Source organism: Micropterus dolomieu, linkage group LG01 (assembly GCF_021292245.1).
Source record: "Micropterus dolomieu isolate WLL.071019.BEF.003 ecotype Adirondacks linkage group LG01, ASM2129224v1, whole genome shotgun sequence".
In the NCBI taxonomy this organism is placed as follows: Eukaryota; Metazoa; Chordata; class Actinopteri; order Centrarchiformes; family Centrarchidae; genus Micropterus; species Micropterus dolomieu.
Genome location: NC_060150.1, coordinates 47,451,180 through 47,471,185, shown reverse-complemented (window position 1 = coordinate 47,471,185; position 20,006 = coordinate 47,451,180). Strand labels below are relative to the sequence as shown.

At 42.3% G+C, this 20,006-nt stretch overlaps 2 protein-coding genes across 2 annotated transcripts in view; both read right to left on the bottom strand.

Annotated features, from left to right (window-relative positions):
* nrn1a (neuritin 1a) overlaps positions 1-688 on the bottom strand; it is a 16,908-nt gene extending 16,220 nt beyond the window's left edge. The window contains exon 1 of the mRNA XM_046045295.1: positions 568-688. Within this exon, the coding sequence (XP_045901251.1) occupies positions 568-622 (55 nt within the window). The 5' untranslated portion in view covers positions 623-688. The remainder of the gene's footprint in view (positions 1-567) is intronic.
* Positions 689-16,442: 15,754 nt separating this feature from the next.
* The window catches only part of LOC123984816 (pseudouridine 5'-phosphatase), a 4,776-nt gene continuing 1,212 nt past the window's right edge, over positions 16,443-20,006 (bottom strand). The window contains exons 2-3 of the mRNA XM_046072030.1: positions 18,357-18,614; positions 16,443-16,791 (exon numbers count right to left, since the gene is read on the bottom strand). Of these exons, the coding sequence (XP_045927986.1) occupies positions 16,615-16,791; positions 18,357-18,614 (435 nt within the window). The 3' untranslated portion in view covers positions 16,443-16,614. The remainder of the gene's footprint in view (positions 16,792-18,356; positions 18,615-20,006) is intronic.

The following is a 20,006-nucleotide window of genomic DNA, read 5'->3' as shown; positions in this document are numbered from 1 at the left end:
GGGGGGGGGGGGGGGGGGGGGGGGGGGGGGGGGGGGGGGGGGGGGGGGGGGCATTCCCCTTGTTAGCGCACACACACACACACATGCACAGGCACGCACTCGTGTCACGCGTACACACTCCAAATGTGAAGTGGAGCCCCGGTAAGATGAGCCGCCGCTGCTTCCTCACACGGAAACACCTGACAGCAGAGATTTTTAAATATCAGAAAAAATATATTTTATTGACATTCAAAACGAATTTAAGTTTCTAAACCTTAAAAAAAAAAAGGTTTTTTTTCTGGCGCTGATTTAGAAATTAAGATAAAATGTTTCAAACTCGTTCTCAGACGCGACTTTAATGATGAAAGCGGGTTTAAATTATTAATAAGACATTTTAAACACCGTCATGTCTCAGAATGATCCACATGGAGCCTAAAAACACCACATTTACGCTTTTCCTAAAAGAGGAGAACGCGGCGAGAGAGAAAAAGAAAATCACGTTTCTCGTCCTGGAAACGACTAAAAAATATTTTCAGCACAAACACATCGAGAAGTCTCCGCAGCTCTTCTTCGTTAGATTTAACTCACCTATGTGTAGAGCTAGAAAGAGTGCGAGGCATCTGGAGGACCAGGTTACTCCCATCCTCTGCGTCCTCCTCTCACCATGAGAGCAGACAGTCAGAAAGTTGGAGAGCACATTCCCCGCAAACTGCAGCTACATCCACCGCTCTCTCTGCTTCCTCCTCCTCTTCCTCCTTCTTCTTCTTCCTCTCTTCTTCTTCTGCTGTTGTCTTGTCTTTCCTGCCTGCTCTTCTTCCTCTTCTTCTTCTTCTGTGGCTCCTGCTCTGTGTCGCGCTCTGCTCTGCGCTTCCTGCCCGTTTTACGCGTCTGGAGAGAAAAAAGAAGAGAGAGAGAGAGAGAGAGAGAGAGAGAGAGAGAGAGAGAGAGAGAGAGAGAAAGCCCCTCCTCTCTCTCTCTCTCTCTCTCTCTCCCCTCATTCCTCCATCACCTCCCTTTTCATCCTTCATTTCATGTTTTCATGGTTCCTTTTATTCAGAAACACAAATCAGTTTCATTAAAAACAGATTTAAGTCGCAGCTTCACCCCTGATTAAAAAAAATAATTACATCATTTATAATAAAATCACATTTTAAAAAATATAACTTTTATTGCAGATCTGAAAAATATTAAATTTATACATTAAATTCTGACATAAAAAAAAAAGTCTGTTCACTTTGACCCTGAAAGGTTTGATTTTTGAGTTCTCTTCTCAAGCTTTTTCCAGGGCTTTCAAGGCCTTCATCCACTTCTTCATAAAGAAAAATAAGAACTGCCTCTTTCAACTTCTGTGTTTCCAAACGTCAAGAATTAAATTCAAAACTCACATTTTAAAATCTGCTAAGATCTCAAAATATTGATTTAAAGTTTCCACTTTATTCGGTGCGACTCTTCAATCTAATGTAATCTTCTACCATAAAGTCTGTAAGAAGAAGGAAACACCAGCACCTCTAACTCTGACTCTCATTTCCAACAGTGTCAACATAAACCAGGTGAGCTGGAGGGACCAGGCCTGCCGGCTTTAAACCAATCAGCTGCCTGCGTCATTCATTGGGTTCGATGACCTTTGACCCCTGTGGAGTCAGAGCTGCTGTGAGCTCCGTTTCCCCAAAAAATGGTTTTATTATATTAATATTATTATTATCTGACCTCATCGCACATCTAATGAAGATGCAAACCTAAAACACTAATATCATTTGTTATAAATCTTGACTGCAAGTCTTCATTTTTCAAAGTTGTTCAGATAAACAGAGGGTGACTCCTGTCTGAGACTTTCCTTTGCTACTAGGTTCTGTAGGTACAGAAAGTTTTGGATCCGTGCAGTTTGATGCTTCAGCCTGCAGCTGAACCGGCTGCAGCGGCTGCAACGTATTCTGCGTCCACAGAAAGAGCTTCTTTTTGTCAGCGACAGGTGTCTCACAACATCATGGAAAGGATCCCCACCAGGGACTCCCGGTGACCCCCTTAACAGGAAACTGAAGTCTCGCTCAAGGACAATTCTCGCTCTGAAATCTGATGAGAGAAGTACAGCCAAGGTAAAGGCCTAGCTCCCTCCTTTTTTAGAGAGGGTGATTAACGTCAGCCATTCAACGCCTGCAGCTAATCCAAAATGCTGATCGCCTCCTGACAGGAAAGAAAAAGAGGGACCACATCACATGAACTTCTTCCACAGGCTTCCTGTTCACCACAGCATGGATTTTAAAATCTTACTGTTACATTTAAATGCCACGTTCCTCCTGGATTTAGACAGAACCAGAGGTGACTGAGGAGCCCCCTAACCTGCCCCAACTCTCAAAACGTTTGCTCTGGCTTTTCCTTCGGGTCAAGAAAGTTATTATCCCAGGAGCATCTATTATCATTGTGTACTTTAATTACTGTTTTATTATTGGACATTTACCCTGTAAAGCATCTTGGTTGTTTTAAATATGCTATATAAATAAAGTTGACATTGACACTGAGATTTCAGAGCGAGAAATTGATTTTGCAGCACAAAAGGCCATTTTAAAGCCAGTGCAAAGTGCTTTACATAAAACAGCACTGACATTTAAATAAAACGAGTCAAAGAGAAAATAAAAACATAAAGAAAGAGTGTGAGATATGAATAAAAAGCCTCACGTTTGATTTAATAGTACTAAGTCCTGAATATGTAATCATGTGCTCTGTCATCCAATAAGAGCGTAACTCCCCGGGACGCCTGTCTGGCCTTGCAGCTTGTCCTGCAGGGCCCATGTGCTACCGTGGGGGCCCCCTGGTGGATGAATGGAGCCTCACATTATTTAGACCACATTGTCCTCTGTCAGTTGTGTAGCTGAGCTGAAGGTTTACCTGCAGGAGCACCATCTTTGTTCCTGTTAAATAAACACTGCTTTCACCTGCACCGCTTCTTTCTCTGTGTTTGACTTCAGGTTTGACTGATTATTGGCGAACAGCCTCGGCGCTGTTTGTCCTCTGACGACCTCATTTATGCATTTTAACATTTTAAAGTCCTACAACATGTTTTAACTCAGCTGGAGGTGAAATAAGAGCGGCAGGATCTCCAAAAGTGCGTCTGACCTTTGACCTTTACAGGAGAAACACACACAATTTAACTGCCATGAGGAAAGACATGAAATATCACTGAATACCAGAGATGCTCACAAGTCTCTGATCTAGAGTCCAAGTCAAGTCTCAAGTCTTTGAGCTAGAGTCCAAATCAAGTCTCAAGTCTTTGAGCTAGAGTCCAAGTCAAGTCTCAAGTCTCTGAGCTAGAGTCCAAGTCAAGTCTCAAGTCTCTGAGCTACAGTCCAAGTCAAGTCTCAAGTCTTTGAGCTAGAGTCCAAGTCAAGTCTCAAGTCTCTGAGCTAGAATCCAAGTCAAGTCTCAAGTCACTGAGCTAAAGTCCAAGTCAAGTCTCAAGTCTTTGAGCTAGAGTCCAAGTCAAGTCTCAAGTCTCTGAGCTAGAGTCCAAGTCAAGTCTCAAGTCTCTGAGCTAGAATCCAAATCAAGTCTCAAGTCTCTGAGCTAGAGTCCAAATCAAGTCTCAAGTCTTTGAGCTAGATTCCGAGTCAAGTCTCAAATCTCTGTGCTAGAGTCCAAATCAAGTCTCAAGTCTCTGAGCTAGAGTCCAAATCAAGTCTCAAGTCTTTGAGCTAGATTCCGAGTCAAGTCTCAAATCTCTGTGCTAGAGTCCAAATCAAGTCTCAAGTCTCTGAGCTAGAGTCCAAGTCAAGTCTCAAGTCTCTGAGCTAGAATCCAAGTCAAGTCTCAAGTCTCTGAGCTAGAGTCCAAGTCAAGTCTCAAGTCACTGAGCTAAAGTCCAAGTCAAGTCTCAAGTCTTTGAGCTAGAATCCAAGTCAAGTCTCAAGTCTCTGAGCTAGAGTCCAAATCAAGTCTCAAGTCTCTGAGCTAGAGTCCAAATCAAGTCTCAAGTCTTTGAGCTAGATTCCGAGTCAAGTCTCAAATCTCTGTGCTAGAGTCCAAATCAAGTCTCAAGTCTCTGAGCTAGAGTCCAAGTCAAGTCTCAAGTCTCTGAGCTAGAATCCAAGTCAAGTCTCAAGTCTCTGAGCTAGAGTCCAAGTCAAGTCTCAAGTCACTGAGCTAAAGTCCAAGTCAAGTCTCAAGTCTTTGAGCTAGAATCCAAGTCAAGTCTCAAGTCTCTGAGCTAGAGTCCAAATCAAGTCTCAAGTCTCTGAGCTAGAGTCCAAATCAAGTCTCAAGTCTTTGAGCTAGATTCCGAGTCAAGTCTCAAATCTCTGTGCTAGAGTCCAAATCAAGTCTCAAGTCTCTGAGCTAGAGTCCAAGTCAAGTCTCAAGTCTCTGAGCTAGAATCCAAGTCAAGTCTCAAGTCTCTGAGCTAGAGTCCAAGTCAAGTCTCAAGTCTCTGAGCTAGAGTCCAAATCAAGTCTCAAGTCTTTGAGCTAGATTCCGAGTCAAGTCTCAAATCTCTGTGCTAGAGTCCAAGTCAAGTCTCAAGTCTCTAAGTACTATAAATAAATATGGAAGGTTATGATAAAAAAAATATGTGTATTTTAGGAAAATAAAAACACAAATAGGATCTTTAGAATAGTCATAATAACCAATAAAACATGACTCTGCAGCTCTGTAGGAGAAAAATACATTTACTCATGTACAGTTTTGAGGTACTTAATTATTTCCATTTTATGCTATTTTGTACTTCTACTTTATTTCAGAGGAAATTATTGTACTTTTTACAGCATTACATTGATCTGACAGCTGTAATAACTACTTGATACTGTAAGTAATAAAACAAGCTGTTTCAGCAGCTTCTGCAACATATTGTTTAGAATAATTTACTCAACAGGACGTGAAGCGTAAAAGTCTAAAATGCTGCTTTACATATTAATGTTCCAAAATCTTAGTCCAGTATTTGTATAATATATTCTGCATGCTGAGGACTTTCACTTACTACTACATACTTAAAGTACTGTTAGAGATAATACTTACAGTGTTGTATTTGTACTTTTACTCAAGTGAAGGATCCGAGTACTCTTTGTCTACATGAGACTATAAGAGAGTTACAGAAACATGAACACACCAGATAAACAGTACGAATATTCATGAATTAATAATTAACGTCCAGGAGGTAAAACATGATGTGATGGTGTGTGGGCTTGTTTTATTCATAGGGGCCAAAAACTGGAGTCCAGTATACATGTGGGGTCTGACGGCTGTTTGAGGGTCAAGACTTGGTGTTAGGGTTCAGGTTAGAACCAGGTTAAGGTTACAGTTGACCATCTCCTCATGCCCAAGTCGTCACATATGGACGCTTGGTCAAAACCCGTTGGCGTCAGTTTGTAACGCACTGGGGGAAGCCCTGTGGCGTCATTTATGAACTCTAACAACAGGTGTAGAGTAAATAACAGGGAAGTAAGGAGGTGGTTGGGGTGGACGGTGGGCCAGAAACTGGACTTTCACCCAGGAGACTGAAACTGAAACAAAAAGTTAGTGGTTTTATTCCTTACGCCAGTAACTTACGTAAGTAACATAAGTTTTAACCCAAATCATGATCTTTTCCTGAACCTGACCGTGTACATTTGCTGCCTAAACCCAAACCTAAAACTCAAAACCTCAAACTGCGACGTTTCACAACGTTAACAAGTACTTTTATTTTGAAAGTCTAACCAGACTTTGAATAGTTGTTTCTGCTAACTTGACCCATACACGTCCAAAAACTACACTATAAGGACAAAAGTACTGGGACACCTACACATCACTTTTATGACATCCCATTCTGAATCCATAGGCATTAATATGGAGCTGGTCCCCCCTTTGCAGCGGTAACAGCGTCCACCTTCTGAAAAGGTTTTCAACAAGTGTTTGCAGTGTATCTGTGTGAATCTTTGCCCGTTCATCCAGAAGAGCGTTTGTGAGCTCAGGCACTGACGGTGGATGAGAGGGTCTCGGTTCTGAGGGGTGTTCGATAGGGTTCAGGTCAGGCCTCTGTGTGTGCGGGGCAGTCAAGATCTTTCACACCAAACTGGGAAACCCATTTCTTTATGGAGCTGCTTTATGCACGAGGACAACGTCACATTGAGACAGGAGGAGGCCAAACACAAACTGTTGGAGGAACTGTTGTCCACACCATGATAAAACTGCCCCCACCAATAGTGTCCATATAGTGTTTGTTAAAGGGCGTTAAAAGCGACGCCAACGGGTCTTGACCAAGCGTCCGCATGTGAGGAGTTATCTCCATTCGTACGTTCCATCGCGATGAGACCCCAGAGAGACACAATACTTACCTTCTTGTTGAATCGTTTGGACAACAAGATGTAATAAAATAGTGTAAAATGACCATCACAGTTTCCCAAGATCACACGGTTTGTCTGAAACCCAAAGAGGCCGGATTCGTGAGGGTGGAAGGATGAACATGTGGGGGATCTCATCCTCCTGCTGCTGATGTCAGCTGAATCTGAAACAAACCAACTCTCTCTCTCTCTCTCCTGCATATTAACACAGATGTTTCCCTGCGGCGATGCAGCAGCAGCAGAACACACACACAGTAACTGGGTCTGCGGACAGTTTCCAAGCGTCTCAACAACACTTAACTCCTGGACAGACACAAAATGGCCAGCTGTGTGTGTGTGTGTGTGTGTGTGTGTATTACTGTGTTGACTTTGACTTTGACCTTCAAACACACGATCCGCATAGTCAAGACCCCTTTGTGTCATTTATGAACGCCAAAGGTAGGTGTAGTATTTTTCACAGAAAAAGAGTGACAAGGTGGTTGGTGTGGATAGACCGGTGTGAAACAGTCAGCATTGATTCGTTTCTTTAAAGAGCCAGTGTGTAATATTTCTGAGCATCTATTAACAGAAATGCAATATAATATCTATAACTATGTTTTCAGTGGTGTAAATAGACCTTACATAAAGAACCTTTGTGTTTTTATTACCTTAGAATGAGACATTTATATCTACATAACCGCACGTTGCCACGTTGCGCCGCCATGTTTCTACAGTAGCTCAAAACAGACAAACTGCTCTACAGGGCATTAGAAAGTAGTAGTAAATATAAATATACTGTGGATTGGTTGCAAAGTTTAAAAAAGTTTTCTCCCACTGTTTGATATTAAAGTAATAAATACGGAGTCTTTCATCGCGACGCAGAGCTGCAGTGAAAACGCAGAAAAGACAGATGCATGCTGTGTTTAACTCTCAGGTGCAGTGAGTGGGTAAGGGGAGAGAGACTGATTTAAAAGTCGTCACTTTCAAGAGCGTCACCGAGTGCAGCCCAGTAGCTGTGTGTTTGGGCATGTTGACTGGTGTAACAGGGACACAGGGCTGCCTGTCACCTGAGTTTTGTGATCAGTTGCATCACTAGTGAAGTAGCATTGATCAAAGAAATTTTCAGCAGAGGCGGGCAAGGCAATTTTATTTACATAGCACCTTCCAAACACTGCAGTCATTCAAAGTTCTTTTCAGACACAGAGATACAAAAACAGATACAAAGGTACTTTATCATATGAAGCTAGATAATTAATGTGCAACAGATAATAAATTCCAGATTAAAACAATACACATGTATCTGTCAAAGTGCATTACATATGCGAGAGAGAGAATTTTTAAAAAAGAGATACATTAAAATACTATAAAAAGAGATAAAATAAAAGTAAATATTGATTTTAAAACAACGAGATAATTTATTGGACTGGGCTAAAAACCTCTATTAGATAAATACGAATTTATAAAGGTTTAAAAGGTTTAAATGGCCTCAGAGAACCTGACTTAAAGGACTGTAAGGTGCTGGCTAGTCTCAGGTGCTTTGGGAGTTTGTTCCAGGCATGAGGAGCATAAAAACAGAAAGCTGCTTCTCCATGTTTGGTTCTTGAGAAGGGAACCACAAGCAGCCCAGCGTCTGAAGACCTGAGGGGTCCGGCAGCCTCCGGCCTTTGAAGGAGGTTGTTTATGTAAATTGGTCCTAGCCCATTGAGCGCCTGATAAACAAGCAACAAAACCCTAAACTTGATTCTTTCACTCACTGGAAGCCAGTGAAGTGATCTCAAAACTGGAGTAATGTGATAAAATTTTCTAGTCCTGCGTAAAACTCCAGCTACGGCGTTCTGAATGTGCTGAAGTTGTTTAATTGAACTTTTAGAGGCCTGTGAAAACACGTTACAATAATCTAGTCAGCTAAAGATGAATGCGCGAATGAGTTTCTCAAGGTCCTTGTTGGACCTGAGATTATTGATTTTTGATATATTTTTAAGGTGACAGTAGGATGATTTTGTAACGGTTTTGATGTGGCTGTTAAAATTTTATTCTGATTCGATAATTATAGATTTTTTACTTGAGTTGTGGTCGTTGTGGACAATAAGTTCTGTGTTATTGGTATTGAGCTGCAGGAAATTGCAGTGCATCCAGTTGTTAATATTTTCAGTGCATTTGGTGAATCAACTGGACCGTATGCATTAGCTATGTAGATCTGAGTGTCATCTGCATAATAATTGTAGGAGATGTTGTTATTTGTGGCAGGGATATCCTAACCAGCAAATCGCTCCCTGGTAGTAGTAGTAGAAGTCGACTCGTTTGTTAGAAGTAAGAAGAGAAGTGAAATTTGGACAAATGGAGAACCACACGTATTGTTTAGCCAAAAGTAGCTTCTCCTGCTCGCTTGCAAACGGAGGGGGGAGCAGTTGCAATTCACAACCCTCACCACTAAATGCCACTAAATCTTACACACTGAACCTTTAACTCTTGTAAGTAACGATAAATGTCTTTATTTAAAAAGGGAAATTCAGGTGACAATTCAAAATAAAAAATAAAAAACAGAATGTAATGCAGTAATCAGCAGTTAGTTTTACTTTTTTTTGGACAACGCACATTTGTTGCAGTTTTTTGTTGTTGTGCGAATAAACCTTTCTCAAAGTATTTTCATTTAACATTTCTTGTTGTTATTTTTCAGAAAGGTTTTAACAAATGCTTTGTCCCTATCGTCCCCGGGGCGTCTCAGACGAGGTCCTTGTGCTTTTTGAAACCCAGTACTGAGAAGAGAAGCACCATTTAACCAACTCGCTCTGTGAGTTCAAGTCTGCAGCGGCTCTTTTCTAAACCCCCCCCAGTCACAGCCACTCATATTTTCAAAGCAAACAAAGTAAAATATTCAGTGTTGATGACCTCACTGTGTTTAAAATCTCTGCCTGCAGCTTGTTTTTTGGGCCCTGAGACTGATTCAGCCACTTGACACCAAACTTCATTCAGTTTTCTCGTCACCACTTGTGCGTCACCATCGCCTTACAGTCCCCGTCCTCTCTCCTCCTCCACAGGCATGACGTCCAACCCGCCCCTGGTCTTCAGCGCCAACATTGCATCGCTTTGTGTGAGTGTTTGTTTCAGACGTTATTAAAGCGTGCAGCAGTTATGAGTTTTCTTCATGCAGTGTTGGGAGCGAGGCACAGATTGGTTGCATCGATCCTCCGGGGAGATAAGGACACACCATCCATAATACATCACAACTGTAGATGTTCAGGGGGGGGGAGTCTGAGGGGGGAGGCGGTGGCGATGATGTCAGCCAAATGGCTCTTTTAGCCCCATGAGGAGGAAGGAGGGGTGACGTCACAGCAGCGTATTCTTCAATGGGGAAGTGCAGCAGCATCATTCATCATCATTTACCTCCATTTGTTTTCTCAGTTGGTGGCGCCATCTGGTGGCAGAAACATGCGACCGCAGCTGTGAGAGACGACCGATGCTCTTTGTTTTTGTTTGTGGTTTAAAGTTTAACTGCGTACATTTACTTGATGAAGTATTCTGATCCTTTACTTAAGTAAAAGTATTAATACCTCACTATAAAAATACTCTAATTTCTGCATTGAAAATGTATTTCAAGTATGTAAATATATATAAAATAACCTTAAAGTATTAAAAGTGTCCCGCTTTGACTGTTGTACTATTATATCATTACATTATTGTTCCTCATGCATTAATGTAAAAGCAGGATTTGACTGTTTGTATCAGTCTGCAGTTAATGATTATTTTCATTATTAATTAATCTGCTGATTATTTTCTTCATTAATCGATTGTAAAACTTCTGAAAATAGTGACAAAAGTTGTCACAGTTACCCAGAGCCCAAAGTGACGCCTTCACAACGCCTTTGAACCTCAAAAGGATTAAAAATCGATGAAAATCATCAAAATGAAAAGCAGCAAATCTTCACATGAAATGTTTTTACTTAAAAAAAATGACTTCAACGATCATCAAAGTAGTTGCCAATTAAATTTCTGTCAACCAAAGAATGTCCCAGCTGTACTCGTATAAACTGTTGGAGTTTAATTTATAACAAAACATCTTATTTTATAAACTCTTCATGTGTTTTGTGTGCAAAAATCTGACTTTGTAAAGTAACTGAAGCTGTCAGATAAACGTAGTGAAGTAAAAAGTGCTAAATCTCCCTCTGAGAAGTCGAAGTGCCATGAAAAGAAAATACTCATGCAGTACTTGAGTAAATGTACTTAGTTACTGTCCACCACTGCATTTACTCAACGAACTGTAAGTACAAGTTTGAGAGTGTTTACATTTTCTGCTACTTTATACTACATCTCAGAGGCAAATACTTTAGTTTTTACTACATCAGTTTGATAACTTTCCAGATTCAGATTAATATTAACAAATATAATTGTCAAATAAATGACGACATTATGATGTTAATGAGACTTTATTGATCCCCGGGTGGAAATTCACAAGCCAGCATCCTTTGACTCTTCCCTTATTTCCTCTGTTGAAACTCAACACCTGAAACATGCAGTAAAAGATTTTAAACTTTAAGTTAAGATCCATTTGTTAGCTGTTTGCAAAGCTTTTAACTGCATCTCCTTCCTCTGAGCATCAAAAAAGTTAGTGAGGTGACTAAAAAACTAGAAACTATGATTGTACCACTTGTCAGTGCAGGTGAATAAAGTAATAAAAACTTTCAGAAAAAATATTATTAAAGTCAGATTTGATGTCGCTCGAGCCTGCAGTCGTCTCTCAGCTCTGCCTCGTCTCTTATTTATTAATTACCCATGGCTGTGTGTGCAGAAAGGTTTGCTAATCCCTGCAGCATAATTACAGGGCTGTCTCGGTACAAAGCGCCTGTCGGGCTGCTGGGTATTGACTCGTTCTCCCGGGGTGGCGACGAGCCGTTTGTTCTGCTGCTCTGAGACGCTCGGCTCATCGCCGGACCAAACCTCTGAGGAGGTTTCTCAAGTTAAGACAAAAAGAGATTAGTTCAACATCAGGACTTCCTCTGCAGAAACACCACCACCATTTATTTTGTTTAAACAACTCGACCACAGGGATATTATGACGTCCCAATGACCTTTGACCTCGGTCTCTTTGGATTTTACAGCTCTGAGAGGAAACAAGTCAGATTCTTAAAGGGCCAGTTCAACCAGATTCAACCATGTTCTCACTCCCCTTTAGTTGTGTCCATCCATGCAGAAAGATCTGGGCTGCGGGCAACAAGTCTTCTTTGCTGAGGAAGGTTTTAACTGAGTGAAATGACCTTGAAGGATGTGAGTTGGAGCCACGATAAGAACTGGTCAAATTCTCTAAAAGCTGAGGAAAGGTGCTCATTGCTTCCTTTCTTAACTCCTTTAGCACAGGGCACACTGGACCTTTACCAAAGGAAGGGAGATTCAGTTCCATGTGGCAGCAACATTTAAATCGACACAGTTTTGTACTTTGACCATGTAAATGTAGAAACAACAGAGCGCCTGTTTTATGCTTGTAACACGTTCCAAAACGTCTGGAAATCTGTGTATGATGAGCTACAACTAGGGTTGCCAACTGTCCCGTATTAGCCGGGATGTCCCTTATATTAGGCCAAACTGATTTGAAACCTTAATTTTTTGTAAAGCATGCAGTTTGTCACTTATCTTCCATGTGTTACAGGTAAAGTGTTTTTTTTTAAAGCCTAGCGTTAGAGCGGGCTGATTCTCTGAGCATCTTTTCGTAAGTCCATATGACGTATTTCACTGAGGTCGAGGAAAAGTGGTTAGGGAAGGACATTTTTGGGGCCCCTTAAATCCAGGTCCCAGGTTCATTGTACGGATGCAAACGTTGTTCCACCACGTTGGTCCAAACTGAAATGTCTTGACATCTGTTTGAAGCAGCTTTGAGCTAAATGCTAGCGTCTGCATGCTAACCAGCTCACAATGACAATGCTAACACGAGTAATGTTTACCATAACCATCTGATTTTAGTATGTTAGCATTTGCTAATTAGCACTAAGAAGAAGAACAAGAAGACATTTATTAATCCCACAAGGAGAAATTCAATGTTTAACACAAAGTGGCTGATGTTTGCAGGAATTCGGTCATAAACCAATTCAAGGATTCAAGGATGGTACGTTCAGTAACGCAGTAACGCAGCATTACTTGCATTAGTAACTGTTATAATGTTACTGTTTTAGAAAAGTAATCCTACTGGGAAAAGTAATATTATTACAGAGACATGTTACAGCCCAACACTGGTGGTAGCGTCCAAGTGGTTTCCACAAGCACAACAACACCGAAGTCAGAAGAACAACGTCACAACTCAGGAAATGGGACCATCCGAGCAGCACGTAAACGCACAATAAGTTATTATGAACGTCTGAACCAACTCTCATGAGAATCCATCTCAGAGCTGATGAGATATTTCATTCCCTTTGAACTTATTTTATCACAGAAATGACTTTTGCCTGATGATTGCAAACTGTTTGTACATGTCAAATGAACACTGTGATTTTGTATTCTTCTTCTTTGTTTTAGGAAATGCTTGGTGAAGGTGAACGTTAAACAAACTCCGACTAATGATAATTTATTTAGTTCACAGGATGACTCGGTGAAAATGTTGTTGATGCAGCAGCAACATGTCGGAGTGTTTTCTGCGTGAGGAGCAGCGTGACCTCTCACTTCCTCTTCTGTCTCCGAGACGAGTTGACACAGCTCGTATTAAACATTTCACAGGTCAAACATGATATGAGACAGAGATCACTTTAGAGCCAGTCAACGCACTGGGGGGAAGCCCTGTGGTGTCATTTAGGAACGCTAAAAGCAGGTTTAGGATATATGAATAACAGAAACGTCAGGTGGTTTGGATGAGTGGGCCTGAAATCGGACCTTCTCTAATACTCTGTCCGTTCTCTCAGATTTAAAGTCCCATCATCCTCGTCCTCTCCATCTTTTCTACGCTTATGTTTTCCATAATGTCCCATCCGTGTTTCCTGTCTTCTCATTCTTGTCAATGTCCTTTCATTTCTTTGTGTCCTTTCTTTTCCTTTTAATGTCAAAATGTTTTCTTCCTGTCACATGCTTTCCTGACATTTTCTTACGAATTTAGCCTCCCGGGGATCAATGAAGAATTTCTTCTGATTTCTGATCATGACCTTCTTCATCTCTGTCCTTTTCGTTTCCTTTTCACTGTAAATTTCCAGCTAAACTGAGGCTTTTTGAAGACCCCTTTCTCTCTCTCTCTCTCTCTCTCTCTCTCTCTGTCTCTCTGCCATTCACCGGTCTTGTGCAGAGTTTTGCGTGCATGACGTGCTGCCGACTGCTGCGTACACGTCGCGGTTCCTCGCGGGTCTATTTCAAGCAGCCGGCTGCTTAAAAACGATAAAATATTCTTTGTGTGCTTCATCAGCGGTGATAAATTGGTGGTGGTGGTGGAGGTGTGGACAACTTGGCACAACACCAGTGAAGCTGGAGCTCCGTCTCTTCTGCCACCGCACACATTTTTCAAATTTGGATTTATTCACGCACTTTAAAAACATTTATTGAAAGTTTCTTTCTTTTCACATGTTTATTTACAGCATTAAATTGTGAAATGTGTAATATAACAGGCTGTATATAAACTTCTTGGGAGAAAACTGGTAGTTCTGTGTAAAACCAGACGTTGAGCACCACCATATCGCCAAAATTGCGTGATCCTTGCTCAACAGCTTTACATCAAACTGCGACTTTCTTGACTTTGAAATGTATATTTTAAACTGACCATCGTCATGTGTGTAATTATAATTAATTATATCTTTATCTTGGGGGGAAAAAAAGTTTAATCATCTCAGGATCTCGAGAAAGTTATCTGGTTATCTCTGGAAAACAACATATGTTATTTTCCAGATACTTGTCATTTCTCTCCAGTGATATCCTTGCTTCTATTCGTCTTGTCCATATTTCTGTCCTGCTGTTTTTGATTTTTCCCGTCTCGTCCTGCACACTGAGAGACGAGAGCAGATCGGCTGACAGACCATAATAACCCTCAGTCAGTCCTGATGAGTCAGACGGATTACAGCCCGTCGGAGGCGAGACGAATCAGCCTGAAACCTCAAGACGTTGGTTTAAAGATCACTGGCTCTCCGCCCAGAAAATAAAGACAAACCACAGCTTATATTTCATCATGTCGTCTGGTGACTGATTAAATGTTGCAGCAGAGGAGAGACATGATGTTATAGAAGGAAACTTTTACCGCTGGGTTGATTGTTGTTTACGTGCCAAAATAACTGGGTGTATTTGGAGACTTTTTGTTCCTTAACAGAGGAAATAGGTTTTGGGAGCTGACACCAAACTTGAGCTTTGTTTCTGCTTGATGTAAGGTCCCGTACTTAAAGGGGGCATCGACAAAAAGGACAGTAGTGGCAAAATTAGACTTAGTGCTGCTTTGCTTTGCCTAGAGTTCTTGAAATGAAGTGAAAGCTAACTTGGCAGCAACCAGCTGAATCTGAAGGGTAATATTTCGCCTGGCTTTCAGTTTGGCCTGAACATGACAATAAATTCTTATTGTATGTTTCAGGGGCGTAGGAGAGACTTTGAACCTGGGGGGGACACTGAAATGCTAGGGGGGTTCGGCCCCCCACCTGAGCACTTAAATGCTCATTTCTAATGCCTTTTGAAAACAGATTGTACTTATTAGTGTGGCTAAAAGAGGGTCTTTGTAGTGACAGAAGATGGAGAACAGACTGGAGAGGGGAGATTATGAAAACTTGGAGAGGGAGTATAATATAACTAGAACAAAACCGACTACCATATAAACCATGGAGCAGCTGCTAGTTAATGTAGCCACAGTACAAATATATTTAGTTATCCTGACGTTACACTCGTGAGCTGTCTGTGATATTTCCTGTGTCTCACTTGGCCCTGAGTCTCCCTGCAACACGTTTGTGAACACAGAACCGTCTTCAATGCAAACTCTGATGACATGCCGCTAACAAAGTCTTTTTACCATGTTTAGAATATATTACGTCTACTAGCTATCAACTTAAAAGCTCGTCCTCCTCAGTTTGTTCTACTCCTGCTCCTGTGACCTCTGACCTCTTAAATCCTGCAGGATGCTCGTCTCTGTGTGAACATTTTGACTGCTTTTAAACTGTTTACGGACACGAAGCAGAGACACATGCACACCTCCTGGCACACGTTTTTAAGGTCAAGGATGGTCACAGACTGAGGCAAAAAAGTGGCCCAGGAGTTTGTCCCCGGTCAGCCTGCTCTCCAGACAAAGCATGTGTCGGGCCCTCTGGGTCTTTAGAGACCTTATGTAAGTAGAGTACATCACTAAATGAGCCATTAAAATACATTTTCAAAACTAGAAACATCCCTCTAACAGCCCTAAAGTAAAGTAATCACTTCAGCTGAGCCCTTGAGTAGATGAATAAATAAGCCATTTCATCATCAATCTGACCATAAACTGCTGCTTTGACTCTGTTCTGCTACTGACCTCATCTCTGCTGTCTGTCTCATGTTCACCATGTCAGAGTTAGTACTGGTGCTGCTGGCCAGTGGCAGGGAGAGTACTCAAAATCTTTACTCAAGAAAAAGTACAATTACTCCCATAAAAAGGAAAAGAACAAAATGACAAACCTACTCATGTATATATAAGCTATAATAATATATTTCATCTGCTGTTCATCGGGTTTGAAACAGCTGCAACATGGTTATTTCTAGGGAATGCAATTTGCTTTGCTGGCTGATTATCTTTAGCTATTTCTGTTTAATAATTATTTTCCTTTTTAAATCTCCATGAATGTGTTGATAAGATCACTTTAAAATATCAGCTTGCTGCCCAGCCGACTATTGTTGCCTGTAAATTTTGTTATGGACATGCAGCCAATCAAACCTCTTGCTTTGCAGCAGCACAGGCAGCCAGTTTGTTAAAGAGCGACGCAGGCTGCTTTCCAACAGGCCACCAGTCCCACGGTGAGCGCTCACTGGATTTCAGTTGTTTCAGTACAACAATAAAGCCTTTAACTGAAAAGGTATTTGCCTGATTTTCTAAATGTTTATATCTGCCCGGCTCATTCATCTCTGTGATAAGCGCCCGTCTCTGTACCACAGAGGAGACCTGGCGCTCTTGTATGCACTTTGAGTGGTCGTAAAGGCGCCACACAAGTACAAATATCAGAAAACCTTGACTATCTACATGTATTCTGTACATTAAAAAATGAGTGACACATCAAGAAAGCTTTTTAAAAGGTGTAATGAAAAAGCTTTAAAGATTTTTCCAATGATGTGATGCCTCATCTGACAGAAAAACAAATATTCACAACACGGTGACATGCAGGAAAACAAACTTTAACATCACTCTATCATAAAGACTGAATTACACAGTGTGGTTTTAGGTTTGGTTTTTGTGTCAGTTGAAAGCCGGCAGGCCAAAGAGCTGCGGCACAAATTCGTCCATGCTCCTAAGTCGCATCGTGGCCTCCTGGGTAAGGCCGGGGTCCAGGTTGTCGTCAGGAATCATCACCACCTGCATCCCCGCAGCCAAAGCTGCCTTCACACCATTAGGAGCGTCTTCAAACACCAAACACTAAGAAAGGACAGATGAGAGGAAAACAAAGTGGTATTATCCTATAAGCCTTTTAGGTGAGCAAGAATGTCACTCTTGTAAACTGCAAACCAAAAGCAAACACAAGAAAACGGGAAACAGGAGCACCAATTCCATATTCAACATAATCTGCAGATAAGAACTGTGCATCTCTGCCACGTGGAATATCCTTTTATTCTATCGACCATCTGGTGACCTGGTGCAGCCAGAACAGTCTGGAGCTCAATGCTCTGAAGACCGTGGAGATGGTCGTGGACTTCAGGAAGAGCCCAGCCCCACCTTCCCCCATCATCCTGTGTGACTCCCCAGTCACCACTGTGGACTCCTTCTGCTTCCTGGGCACCATCATCTCCCAGGACCTCAAGTGGGAGCTGAACATCATCTCCCTCACCAAGAAGTCCCAGCAGAGGATGTACTTCCTGCAGCAGCTGAAGAAGTTCAGCCTGCCAAAGACGATGATGGTGCACTTCTACCCTGCCATCATTGAGTCCCTCCTCACCTCCTCCATCACCATCTGGTTGTTGATGCAGCAGCAACATGTCCTTGGTATCCTCCCAGATTTTGAGACGCTCTCTGACCAGAATAAAATGCACCATCTACTTCTCTTTTACTAGTCCTGTAGCCTAGTGAGTGTTGCTGAGCAAGAAACAGCTAGAGTTTTAATCTCATAACACAACATGGTTTATTAGCTTTTAATAGTTTAACAGTAATTCCAACTGATATAACCGAGAGTTCACACACAACGCGATATTGCGAATAAACACAACCCACAGTTACTACAGCTGTATGAACCCAAAGTAAAAATTTTGCTGTGATTTAATTGCACTCAATGAATAAAAATGATGCCAAAATAACTACAACATGATGCCGATTTGAATTCATGTTTGCCAGCAGGACAGAGAACAATAACTTTTAAAATGTGTGTTTTCTGATTGGAGCTTGAAACGATCGGGGCTATGCTACGCTAACTTGTTCACAGTAAAGTACAACGACAGCTGGAATCAAGTAACAGACACATATTTTCTGAACTTACCAGGTAGTTCAACTTTCTCGCTTTCTTTTCTCCAAGCAACGTCCAGTTTTGTCCCTTTTTGATATAAATATCAAGTAGTAGTATCAACAACAGTGGAACCAGAAACACACAGTGGCTTGACTGTGTGTTTCTGGTTCTGGAAAATTGAATAAAAGCGTCAACTCTGAGCTTCTCTTCCACGTGTGAACGGTGTAGTTGTAAAAGTATAATCAGCTCTTTCCTTCACAGCTCCCCGTAGCTCAGCAGCTGCCCGTTGGTTGAAATTCACTCCCCTATTCTGCCTGGCCCTCTGCAGACAACGCTCTGAAGCCATCGGTGACATCTAGACAATCTCAGCACTGATAGGTCAAGGAACTTTCTCACCTTACCTTTGAAATCTGAGCTTTCCACTTTAAATACATGTGTACACCATTTAAATGTCACCGCGCTAGTAAAATGGGCTGACCTATCAGAGCCTATTCTTAAATGAACAAACATGACTTAAAAATGTGGATCTGCAATCTGTAATACTTACTTGTTCCGGAGATGCTGGAGGGTGGAACCTGCTGGCACAGACCAGGAAGGAGTCAGGTAGAGGTTTGCTATTCTTCACCTCAGGATCATCACCCAGAACAATGTGGTCAAACAGACAGAAGAAGTCTTTGTGTTGGCTTGTTTTCAACTTATACGTCACACTTGCTGAGCTGGTTGCCACTGCAATGGGGATTTTGTGTTTATGCAGATGGTGGACCAGTTTCTCCACACCTGGTGATACACATGTTGAAAAATTAGACTTAAGGTTAGACTATCTATAAAATAGGTATCTACACTGCTCAAAAAAATAAAGGGAACACTAAAGTAACACATCCTAGATCTGAATGAATGAAATAATCTCATTAAATACTCTTTTCTTTACATAGTTGAATGTGCTGACAACAAAATCACACAAACATTATCAATGGAAATCAAATTTATCAACCCATGGAGGTCTGGATTTTGAGTGGAAAACCACACTACAGGCCAATCCAGCTTTGATGTAATGTCCTTAAAACAAGTCAAAATGAGGCTCAGTAGTGTGTGTGGCCTCCACGTGCCTGTATGACCTCCCTACAACGCCTGGGCGTGCTCCTGATGAGGTGGTGGATGGTCTCCTGAGGGATCTCCTCCCAGACCTGGACTAAAGCATCCTGGACAGTCTGTGGTGCAACGTGGCGTTGGTGGATGGAGCGAGACATGATGTCCCAGATGTGCTCAATTGGATTCAGGTCTGGGGAACGGGCGGGCCGGTCCATAGCATCAATGCCTTCCTCTTGCAGGAACTGCTGACACACTCCAGCCACATGAGGTCTAGCATTGTGTTGCATTAGGAGGAACCCAGGGCCAACCGCACCAGCATACGGTCTCACAAGGGGTCTGAGGATTTCATCTCGGTACCTAATGGCAGTCAGGCTACCTCTGGCGAGCACATGGAGGGCTGTGCGGCCCCCCAAAGAAATGCCACCCCACACCACTCGGTCATGCTGGAGGATGTTGCAGGCAGCAGAACGTTCTCCACGGCGTCTCCAGACTCTCTCACGTCTGTCACATGTGCTCAGTGTGAACCTGCTTTCTTCTGTGAAGAGCACAGGGCGCCAGTGGCAAATTTGCCAATCTTGGTGTTCTCTGGCAAATGCCAAACGTCCTGTTGGGCTGTAAGCACAACCCCCACCTGTGGACGCCGGGCCCTCATACCACCCTCCTGGAGTCTGTTTCTGACCGTTTGAGCAGACACATGCACATTTGTGGCCTGCTGGAGGTCATTTTGCAGGGCTCTGGCAGTGCTCCTCCTGCTCCTCCTTGCACAAAGGCGGAGGTAGCGGTCCTGCTGCTGGGTCGTTGCCCTCCTACGGCCTCCTCCACGTCTCCTGATGTACTGGCCTGTCTCCTGGTAGCGCCTCCATGCTCTGGACACTACGCTGACAGACACAGCAAACCTTCTTACCACAGCTTGCATTGATGTGCCATCCTGGATGAGCTGCACTACCTGAGCCACTTGTGTGGGTTGTAGACTCTGTCTCATGCTACCACTAGAGTGAAAGCACCGCCAGCATTCAAAAGTGACCAAAACATCAGCCAGGAAGCATAGGAACTGAGAAGTGGTCTGTGGTCACCACCTGCAGAACCACTCCTTTATTGGGGGTGTCTT